General features: G+C 63.7%; 1 protein-coding gene across 3 annotated transcripts in view; it reads right to left on the bottom strand.

Annotated features, from left to right (window-relative positions):
• WDR5 (WD repeat domain 5) overlaps positions 1-11,017 on the bottom strand; it is a 17,416-nt gene that overhangs the window by 6,088 nt on the left and 311 nt on the right. For all 3 annotated transcript variants that reach the window (XM_029919832.1, XM_029919833.1, XM_029919834.1), the window contains exons 2-9: positions 8,296-8,469; positions 7,613-7,721; positions 7,270-7,343; positions 6,849-6,938; positions 6,602-6,691; positions 6,361-6,444; positions 3,583-3,638; positions 423-469 (exon numbers count right to left, since the gene is read on the bottom strand). In XM_029919832.1, coding sequence (XP_029775692.1) covers positions 423-469; positions 3,583-3,638; positions 6,361-6,444; positions 6,602-6,691; positions 6,849-6,938; positions 7,270-7,343; positions 7,613-7,721; positions 8,296-8,376 — 631 coding nt within the window. In that variant the 5' untranslated portion in view covers positions 8,377-8,469. The remainder of the gene's footprint in view (positions 1-422; positions 470-3,582; positions 3,639-6,360; positions 6,445-6,601; positions 6,692-6,848; positions 6,939-7,269; positions 7,344-7,612; positions 7,722-8,295; positions 8,470-11,017) is intronic.

The following is an 11,017-nucleotide window of genomic DNA, read 5'->3' as shown; positions in this document are numbered from 1 at the left end:
GCTCCCCCTGCAGCACAGAACCTGCCCCTCTCCCCACCCAGCTCCCCCTGCAGCACAGAACCTGCTCCTCCAGCCCCCACCCAGCTCCCCCTGCAGCACAGAACCTGCCCCCCTCCCCCTGCCCGGCGGCCCGGCCTGTCTTTCCACTCTACTGCTCCAGGCTCTGCCAAGGGCAGGCCGAGGGTCCAAGGGGCCCCCAGGGCCTTCACGGACACGGCCGGGGGCCCAGGCTGGAGAGGGGACTTGGCAGGGCCAGGAGCCATCCGGACGGAGCCGGAATCGGTCAGCAGGGGAGCGTCCCTCCCAGAGGGAGCAGGGCCAGGACAGGAGCAAGCGGGCTTCCCGCAAAGCACCCAAGCCAGGGCCGGGAAACAGCCTCTCGGAGGGTGCCCAGCCTGGAAGGAAACGCCAGCGGCACTCACCGATCAGGGTCTTCAAGCACTGGCCCGAGGCGGTGTCCCAGATGCGGCTGCAATGCAAGACCAGCAGGTTTGTACAAACGAGTCCCCGCAAGCCGCCCCCTGTGCTCTGGGTCCCGAGCAAACCACAGCCGGGGTACCCCAAGCCCTCATTCTGTTTTCCTGTTTGTTCCGCGTCGTCAGTCATCCGGCGGCTCCCCTCACCCTCGGGCCAGAGCGGGCGGCAGCGGGGCCACCAGCACGCGGGGGACAAAGGCCGCGGCACAGGGCACCGGGAGCCGGACCGGTGGTCTGGTCCAAACGTTCCACGTCGCCCAGCAGAGGGTTTGGTTCTCAGAGACAAAGACCAGCGGAGGGTGTTTTCTGGACGTCCCTCCAGTTGAGAAGAGAGCCGCTGCCCCAGAACGGACGAGCCGGCCGCAGCCGCTGTGGCATTTCCACCCACCCCGTCCTCAGTGGCAGCCGATGCCCACCTACTAGCGCCTGCCCCTCCAGGCACAGGTGCTCCGCAGTGAGGCCCCTGGGTCACGGGGTGACCGGTTATTTTCCAAAGTCCTCTCCCACCTTCCCACCCCTGCCGATGCGCGCCCCCGTCCAGGATGGCGCCCCGCATCACCAGCTGCTGGGGACTGGGCACGACCCGCTCTGCTCCACCCGCCCCGCCAGGTCCCCGCTGCCACCTGCCCACCCACATTGGGGGACAACCATCGCGTGTTCAGTCCGACTCGGCTCCCCAGTCGCCAAGTGGGGACGGCGGGGTCCGGGGTCAAGGCCGCCGTGAGGGCCAGGGTCAGTGGCTCATAAGTTTTAAAAACAAGTAGGTCACCCACACACGGGGAAACTGCCGCCGGCTTTCCTGAGCGCCTTGCACTTTCCTGCCCGTTGACGGGGACTCGGAACGCTGCGTGAGAGGCAGACGGGCCCGCACCGCTCCGGGTTTTACTGGAGACGGTTTCCGTGCGTTACCGCTTCCCGCAGACACTGTCAGGCTTCAAGTCTGCCACCCAGGCCTCGCGGCTGGATTCGTAACCGGGGACGGCGGCCAGGTGAGCTTGCCTTGTGGAGACGGGACTCAGATGACAGATTTCTCTGGCCTTGATCGAGTTCCTAGAACCTCGTGCTGTTGGATAAACCCACGATGCGGCGCGGGACCCACGCGGTCGTGGACGCAGCCCGTGGCTTCCTTGGGATTCCGACGTGGACACCGCCCGGCGAGGCGTCCTCGTGGGTCTCCTTCCAGACTGGCTGTGCAGCCCGGGCGGGGGGGGGAGGCGCAGGCCAGAGCCACCACGTGCGGCACATCAGGGCGCCCGTCTTGCGCGGAGCCCGAACGCGTCCACAGCCCGAAGTCGGCCCACGGCAGCAGGAAGCCCCAGGCCTTCCGTGGCCACGCGAGCACCAGGGGCCGCCCAGAGGCGCAGCTCAGGGCGGACGAGCTGTCCCCGCTCCTGTTTCCACCAACTCCTCACGGGAGCTTCTGAGGGTTAACATCTGCGTCTTCAATTTTTCCCACCACTTTCCCCTTTCTCCGTCTGTTTACAAATTTCCTCCTCCTTTTTGGGGGGCGCAGCCTCTGCTAATGTCTTCAGAAAGCCTTCAGAGCCGGTCCGCAGGAGGCCGGAGACCACTCTGCGCACGCAGCACAGGACACACGCCTCACTCACACGCGTGCGCACACGCTCGCCAGGCCCCACACGGTCTCCCGGGGAGCGGCACGCACGAGGGGGTCGCCGCAGCCCGGGGAGCAGAGGCCCGGCCCGTCAGCGCCGCTCTCCTGCGGGTGACGCTCAGTCTTTCAGCCGACGGACGCGGCCGGCGCTCTGCTCTGCGCCTGCCCAGTGCCGTCCGCCCACCCCTCCGTTCCCTCCTCTTCTGTTTCTGTTCTGATGAAACAGCGGGTGCGGGGGAGCCGGGGGTCAGTCAGTGTCTGACTCCTGGTTTCAGCTCAGGTCATGATCTCACGGCTCGTGAGTTCAAGCCCTGAGCCCGGCTGAGCAGGGGGCCTGCTTGGGATCCTCTCTCTTTCCCTCCCCTTCTGTCTCTCTAAATGAACTTAAAAAAAATGAAACACGTTTTTAAGAAACGAGAGCGAACAAGGGGCGCCGGAGTGGCTTAAGTCAGTTACGCGACCGACTTCGGCTCAGGTCATGATCTCACGTTCGTGGGTTCGAGCCCCGCATCGGGCTCTGTGCTGACGGCTAGCTCAGAGCCTGGAGCCTGCTTCCAGTTCTGTGTCTCCTTCTCTCTCTGCCCCTCCCCTGCTGACACTCCGTCTCTCGCTCAAAAGTGAATAAAATGTTTAAAAAAATTAAAAATAAGTTATAAAAATACAATTAATCAAATCCGATTAAAAAAGCACGAGAGACGGAAGGCTTTCTTGCCCGAGCCCGGTGGCCTGACTCCGGCTCTCACGTCCACGCCGTGATCTAATTACCTGTTTCCGCTTTTCTACTCCTCTGGTACGAAGCACAGCCTGCCTCCTGGCACGCCTTCTCCCTGTCACTGAGAACTCTCGGCCGTCCCTCCCAGTGACCGGCCGTGAGCCCGCACGCCCTCCACCCTCGTGCCCCCGCCACAGAGTCCGCCGCGCGGGACACGGACGCTTACAGCCACCGGGACGGGGTGCGCCACGCGAGTCCCCTCGGCCTCCTCACCTCCTCCGTGAGGGGGGTCCCCGCCCCATCCACCCGCTCAGGACGGGGGGGGGGGGGGGGGGGGGAGCCAGGCCTCCCAGGGCTCACACGCCGCCCGCGCTAGTGAACTCATCTGAGCCCACGAGGAGGAGGCCTGAGCGGAAGTGTGTCCCCGGGCCCTCCCTCCGGCCCTGCTGTCCGTCCCCAACGCGGGGGCTGCCCTGTGACCTCCTGCCGCAGCCCCAGGGCGGCCATAATCTCTCGGGGACAGACTGCTGTCCCCCACGGGCCAAGACAGTGCCTTAAATCAACGTCTGCTGGGCCCCTGGGGGTGCGGTCGCTTACGCGTCCAGCTCTTGGTGTCGGCTCAGGTCATGATCTGACGGTTCGCGGGTTCGAGCCCCACATCAGGCTCTGTGCTGACAGCGCAGAGCGTGCTTGGGACTCTCTGCCCTCCCCACTCACACTCTCTCTCTCAAGAACAGCGCGCACACACGCTCACCGAGTAAACGAGTAAATCCCCCACTTACCAGAGCCCGTCGTAGCTGCTCGACACGATCAAGGATCCGTCCCGATTAAAGTGGACCTGAGAACGGAGCGAGGAGAAGGACACTCACTTCCAAGGGACAGACGGGCCGCGGCCTCGCGAGCACAGAGCCACCGCCTGCGTCCAGTCCTCCCGACTTCCAACACTGGCGGACATGCACGCCACACAGACGGAGTGACGTCACCGGGTGTCCAGCAGCGGCCCCCTGGCTTCACCACGACGACCCAACTTTGAAGGAATCCCGGGAAACACGGGTGGAGGAGCTAAATCACTTCCTACGAGAGGTGTGCTTTAGTACGGACGGCCCAGCGACCCAGACCCAGAGCGGGCCCTGCCGGCCTGACCCGGGCGACGGGCGCAACACCACCTCCCCGGACCTCACGTCGGACAGAAAAGCCAGGAGAGAAAAACCCGTCAGGTAAGTACCGTGGGGACGCGCTCTGCTGCCCGGAGGGAGACCAGGAGAACCGGAGAGCACAGGCCTCGGGACAGCGGTGACCCCAGAGCGCTGGTCCAGGAGCAGACCGGCCTCCCACATTTCTGTCACCGGACCCCACCCACCCTGAGCAGGGACACGCGCCTTCATGGGAAGAAATGGCAAGCCGACAAGTCCCCGTCCTACAACTGTTCAATACCTGTGCTTTTCTTTCCTGCTTCTTTCCAGTTGAACGCTGGGGGGAACTAGAGGACCCACAGCATCAGTCCGTACCGTTCTCGGGGGTTCCTGCCTCCTGCCACCAGAGACACGCTTCCTACACGGGGCGGAGCCGCACCAAGGACCACAAGCTCGCCTCCGCCGTCCGGAGTGGCGCCCCCGCCTGGCAACACTGCCCTGCGCACCGCGGCTCTCCTGCTCCGGGGCCACCCTCGGTGGCCACTCTGTCCTTGACTCACAAGACGCCAGTAACATCCAGTTATGAGGACCAGAACAATCCCCAGACCCTGCTGGGTGCCCCCTGGGGGCCAGCTGCCGCCCCATGGGCACCCGGCAGCTTGTGAAACAGATACCAGCCCAGGAGCAGCTGACACATTCTCAGCAGCTGCGGGCGACCCCCGGACCCCGGCCTCCACTCCGGGAGCCCCGCACGCCACGCGGACGCCGTTCCGCTCTAGCAGCTGCCACAGGAAAGTGACAGGTGACATGAACTCGGTTTCACTGAACTCAAAGGACCCAAGGGTCAGCATGCGCTCAGTCCTGGAAGTCACCAGCGAGACACGGCCCAGTCCCTGTGGTCACACCAAATCCTCGAAGGCTGAGAGCTAGGTGTCAACGTGTGTCGTGATCTGGGCTCGCGGCCTCTGCGCAGGCCCACCTGGCCCTCCGAGCCTCCGGACACCTGCGAGTTTGTCCCGTGTCCACTCCAACCAAAGCCGGGGCGCCAGCTATGTGCCCATGACCCCCGTGCGCAAGCCCCTCGAGGTCGTGTAAAGCTCACGGCAATGTAACCGCATTTGTCCCTGTCTTTGGATTCACATGACATTCTACCAAAACCCACTACACCAGACACGGACGAGCGGACACGGGGCCCCACGAGATGCAGCCGCGCCGCAGGACCCGTCCCGCGAGGTGCAAAGCTGTTCCCACCCACTCCTCGTCAAGTGTTGAGTGTCAGGTGCCCGGCGGGAGGGCCCGCTGCCCACAAGGCGCCCCGGTGTCCTAGGAACCCTTCCAAGCGGGCGCAGCTACAACACGGTGGCGCAGGGCCACCTCGCCACTACTTGAAGGGATGTGTTGGAAAATACTTATTTAAAAACCCAAAACACCTGAGAGGGCAGAGAAGCCTTGGGCAACGGATCCTGGAGGGAGGGCCCTCTGGAGACCCTGATTCTCGACCTGCTCCTGTGTAAAGGAGCACTCCCCACTTCGGCGGGAAACAAAAACCGCGCACACCCCGCTGCGGTCCAAGCTTCGGGTCCCAGCCGTGGCCCCGCCGCCACCAAGTCGCAGACAGAGCACCTTCAGCTCCCGGCCATCGGCCATCGTCACAACTCGCCTCCAGGGTCATCCCCTCGGGCACCGCTGAGCTGGTCTCCAAGGCTGCACTCCGGGCACCGTGAGGGCACTGCAGCGGCGGCGGAGCTCAGGCCTGGCCCGCCCGTGTCCCCGGCGAACCCCCTCCCTGAGCCCCAGGCACCGGCCGGGCGCCCTCCAGGCCACTGCCGGCAGCACCCGTGTGTCCTCTGCGTATCAGGGCTCTGCGAATGGGCTCGGTTGGGCAAAACAGCCCTCTGGAGACGGAAAATGCTTTCAAAGCAATCACCTACACAATCTCAGAAAGCGAAAAGGACCATCTGCTCGGTAAAAAGCAGCACAATGTTTACACGATCCCTTCCCCTTTCCAAAGAAAGGCAAGCTTGGCCAAGAAGCAGCTCCAGGCTCTTCGCCGACAAAGAAAGGAATCCTTTGGCCGTCTCCAGGTGCAGCGGTTTGTGAACTGCCCGCTCTCTGCACGCGCCCCCCGCACGGCCGGCCGCCGGCTCTCCGGCCGTCCCCACCTCCTCCACCGCTGCCCCACCGGTCAAAGCCAACTCCACTCGACCTCACTTCTCCGAGGCCCCTCGCCGGCCTGTCCTAGGGACCCAGGACTGGGTGACCTCTCCCGGGGCCCCCCCCGCCCCCCCCCCCACCCTGCTGCGGGGCGTCCGGAGCCTGGCGGAACTTACAGCAGAGACAGGGTCTGAGGCCCGCCGGACCTGGGGTTCAGTTCGGGGCGCCCCCCCCCACCCTGCTGCGCGGCGTCCGGAGCCTGGCGGGACTTACAGCAGAGACAGGGTCCGAGTGCGCGGGCAGAGTCTTGAGGCACTTTCCGGTCTTCACGTCCCATATCCTTACACTTTCGTCAAACTGAAGACCAGAAGAGGAGGTTAGAACCAACCAGCAGGCGGGTGCAGAGTCCTCCGGACCCAAGCCCTGCCGCCGCCACCCCCTGGTCCCCCAGCACTGAAGACTGGGGCTCAGCAGCCGGGTGCACCCCACCCCCGTCAGAGGGTACCGCACTTACAGAGCCCGAGACGATGAGGTTGGACTGCGGATTGAAGTTACAGCAAAAGACGTAGTTGCTGTGCCCCTTCAGGGTTTTCAGACACTTGCCCTAAAAGCAGGTACGGTCGGACTACGGTAGGCCTGGAGCCACGCCCACCACCGGGCCACGCCCGCCGGCCCCCAGGTCACCCCGCAGGTGGGAGGAGGCCGCGGACTCCGCCCCTCCCCCGCAGGAAGGCTGGGGGCGGGACGCCGAGGCCGCTTACCGAGCTCACGTCCCATATCTTTAGCGTTTTATCATCTGAGGCGGAAACAAGGAGGTTGGAATCTGACGACCAGGCCACATCGGATATTCCCTGCGGAGCGAAAGCACAGCGTCACCACCCTGACGGGACAAAACGCAGTTAACCGGCAAAAGTCGGACGTCCACCTGAAGATGATGAAGCACGCTGCCCCCCGGAGCTGCCGACGCGGACGGGGCCAGCGGGCTGGGCGCCCGTTCTCCCGCCAGGCAGAGGCGGCGGGGAGGCGCAAGCGTATTTGCTTAAAAAAACAAGAGACAAAGCGCTCAAAGAACTGGGGGGGGATTCACTCTTACCCTGCGAGCCCCGGGGCGCCCCCCACCCCCCAGGCCCACTGGCACTGCCCGGCCGGCAGGCAGTCTCCACACACGGGGCGCACACCTACCAGCTTGTGACCAGATATGGTTTTCTCGAACTTTCCATCGTACGCTCCCCAAATTTTAATGAGCTTATCAGCAGCTGAAAGGAAGGCAAAGGAAGAGAGCTGGCCCAGTCGTCCCGAGTGCAGATCCTGGGCTCCCCCAGGAGCCCTGCACGTGCGCGCCCCATGCCTGGGGACAGCCAGCGCCGCGGCACCAGCCGTCTGTGCCCTGCCCTCTCCCCCAGGCTCCTGTCACTTCAGGACGGCAAAGGGCTCTGGGTTCGGCGAGGGGCACGGCGGGACTGGGTCCCCAGCACTGGTCTCGGCCCGGACTGACCCTCCCCAGAGCCTGGTGGTAGGTACGTACACGAACTCGCCAGCCACTCGCCATTCGGGCTGAACTTCACGGAGGACACGGCTTTCGTGTGGCCAGCCAGGGTGAATTTCAGAGCATAGTTGGGTTTCACGGGAGTGGGCTGCTGAGGGGACAGACCAGTCATCAAACTGGAACCACCGAGGCCCCCATCCTGAGCTCCACATCCGTACGCCAAGCGCCTGCTAGAAGGCTCTGAAAGTCGCCTTCCAAACCAGACGGGTTTCAGCCTGAGCTCACGACTTCCCCTTACCCCACAGCCCCGGAATCACCCCCTGCCACGGCCGCGTCACGGAGGTCCGGCAGGCGCAGCCTCTGCCACGGCAAATGTCAAGGCCACAGCCTTGCTTAAAGGCTCCTGCTTGCTGCCTGGCATCTACAGAAGGGCTGCAAACCTGCCTGGGCGTCAGACCCCGGAGCCAGGCGGGGTGCTCAACCAGGGGCCGTGGGGTCCAGCACAGTCTTAGAGTCAGGATCAAGGACCCACATGGATAAACCCGTTCCCAGGGGACAGGCGTGGGAGCCTCGCCGTGGCAAATAAGCACTCGATGAGGCCTGTGGTCAGTGACTAAAAACCCGGGATCTAACTGCGGAGGGGGGCGTCTCCGAGGGGCGTCTCCAGCCCGCGTGCCCCTGGCAGGCCCCTGGCAGGCCCCCGGGAGCCCTCGGGGACGCGCCTTGCTCTGCGTGGCCGAGGAGGAAGGGGTGGGCTGTGCTCGGGCGGCCTCCGTCTCTGGCTTCTTCTCCTCCGTTGCCATGGCTCTGAAGCCCGCCGGGCAGGGAGACGGAGCAGCGGAGTTCACGGCTCCGAGCGGAGACGCGCAGTGGGAGAGCCCTCTGCTAATCGAAACCTGCAGTGGGAGACGGAGGCCCAGAAACAAAGCACAGATTAAATCCCAGAGGAAAGGACAGAAAACGTCGGGCCCGCTTACCGAGCCCCGCCGCCGCTGAGGAGCCGAGGTGCGCTTCTCAGATGCAGACACCCTGCGCCAGCCTCTTTTGTAATTGCAATCGAAGGCCCCAGCTTCAGGGGTGCTCCCTACCCTTACCCGGGCCTATAGGAATGCGCCCGTCCAGGCAAACAAAATGCAATTTTCTTCAAAGAGCCCTTGAAACATTAGAAAAACAAACCCACCCAAATTACAGGAGACCGAGCTGCAGGGGTGCAGAAATTTGGGAACCCGTCCAAATGCTCACAAGGGATGCAGCAGCGTTAAGTGCCATGTTTGAAAACACACAAAAGCAGCCCCCCAGGGGTCCTCGCCTCCCTGGGGGCTTCCGGGCCTCTGGGTGCCGGGTCCAGATGAGAAGCTGCCTCCGGGATACCGGGATGTGGGGGGGGGGGGGCGCGCAAGACCTGCGGAGAGGCGCAGACCAGAGCCGGCCCTGCCGGGCTACAGAGGCCCAGGTGCACCCAGACCCGCTGCACTCGGGCTCCAGCGGCAGCTCAATTAGGTGACACTGGAGCCACCCCGGCTGTGCGGCAGGCAGGCAGGCAACATTTGCTCCGCCACGGGGACAGACTCCGCAGCCTGCGCGTGTCCCACAGAAGCACACCTGGTGATTCCCACACGAGGGAAAGCGTTATTCAGACGGGGAGCCCCCAGGACAGCCTCACAGACACGCCTGGCCATCCAGCACCAGGAAGGGCTGCCCTGCCATCCGTCCAACGAGCTTACACATCGTAAATTCTAGCACCCACAACTGAAGGCTTGCCCGACTCCTGTCACACCGACGCAAAATGGAAGCCATCAGAAAGAGCCCATGTCAGTCTTCATCCCAGAGGAGGGGAGAGAAATTACAATGCAACACAGCCGCCGAGCAGAGCACAGATGTGGCCACAGGGGCCGGTTACCTGCAGCAAGGACTCGGGCTCACACCCGAGGGTGGGTCGTGCAGCACCCAAAGCCCAAGGACTGGAGTAGGGGAGGGGCAGGGGGCACAAATGCGCCCAGGAACGAAGCACGGGCACAAAGCTGGTGCTCAGTAAATGCTAGCTGCTTGGCGATCAATTTTAGTGCAACCTGGCCGTGCCAACTAAGCCAAGTGCTGCCTTCCCCTAGGCGGGATGGACAGGTGGGGGAGGGGGAAGCTAAGGAAGACAGGCGGAGAGACTCTCAGGGAACCTAGCAACTGAAGAAGGTACCAGCAAGAGCGAAGAGAGGTGCGGGGGACAAAGGGCAGTGAGAACAGGCAGAGAGAAACTAAGAAGCTTCCTGGGGTAAACAGGGCAGCTCGGGGAGCCCAGCGCTGCTCCTTTTCAACATAAAAACTGAGACTCACCAGGAGGTGGGGTGTGACTACAGCGAACTGCCCGCCCTCCGGTGGGGACCAGAGAATACAATAGCTAATCTTACAGAAAGGGTGCCCAACCCCTCCCGGCTCTGGCCCAATCCACCAACCCCTTGCAAAAACATTACCATGCAAAAATCAGGGGGACCTCTAAGAAGGCAGTTTCTGGACACAATGCCCCAGGTTTCCACTTGGGGGGGGGGGTACAGCCTTGCATTTTCCATAAACCATCAGGTGATTCCGGGGAAGCCACAGAGAGGCTGGTTAGGGACTAGCCCATACAGGAGAGTCTGAGAAGGTGGAGGCATCAGGTCTGGTTCGGAGGCCACCTCCCCAGCGCAGTGCTGTCTGTCCCCTCACCACCGCCAGGCCTCACCCCGGTGAGGAGCCTGACCACCCAAGCCTGAGCCTCCTAAGCTGAAAGGCTCTCCTGAACTGCTTGTGAAATGCAGATTCCTGGATTCCACCGCAAGGAAGGGGCCCACAGGTGAGGTAACTCGGTGACCCGCAGGTGGCCAGACCAAGAGCAGGGAAATGTGGCTCTCCCCCACCTGTTCTGCAACCCGCTTGCGTTCTAGCGTCCCTACCTGCCTTCCAGGGGTCGGGCCAACCTCAGAGGCAGTGTCTAGCACAGCACCTGCCACAGGGTCTGATTCGGAACTTGGAAAACGGACCCGGGAGGGTAGAAACTGGCATGAAAGGCTGGCACGGAGCGTCTCCGCCGTCACCCAAAATGGCTCTGGCGCACCAGAATGGAAGTGGTCCGGGGCTCTACGGCAGGAGCCGGGGTCTCTCCCCGCAGCCGGGGAGCCCGGGTTCTGGCAGGGGGGAGACTGAGGGTGAGCAACAGGGGGAGGGGGCGTTTCTGCAGAGGAGGAGCGCAGACGGGTCTGTGCGCCACGTCCAGGTACCCGTCGGTGGGTCTAGGGTCTTTCTTTCGAGCAGGGGAGATGCAAGCAGGCTGCAGGAGTAAGTCCCAGTCGCCGGGCTTGTCACCTGGCCGCTGGGGGAGTAGACCCTGGCCAGTGGCCACTCGGGTGAGCGCCGGGGGTCCCCGGGACGCGCAAGGGGCTCTTGGGGGCACGTTTAAAGGAGGGGGCATGGAAG

This window comes from Suricata suricatta, chromosome 13 (assembly GCF_006229205.1).
Source record: "Suricata suricatta isolate VVHF042 chromosome 13, meerkat_22Aug2017_6uvM2_HiC, whole genome shotgun sequence".
NCBI classification, from domain to species: Eukaryota; Metazoa; Chordata; class Mammalia; order Carnivora; family Herpestidae; genus Suricata; species Suricata suricatta.
The sequence above is the reverse complement of the archived record's forward strand: the minus strand, read 5'-3'. Positions and strand labels throughout refer to the sequence as shown.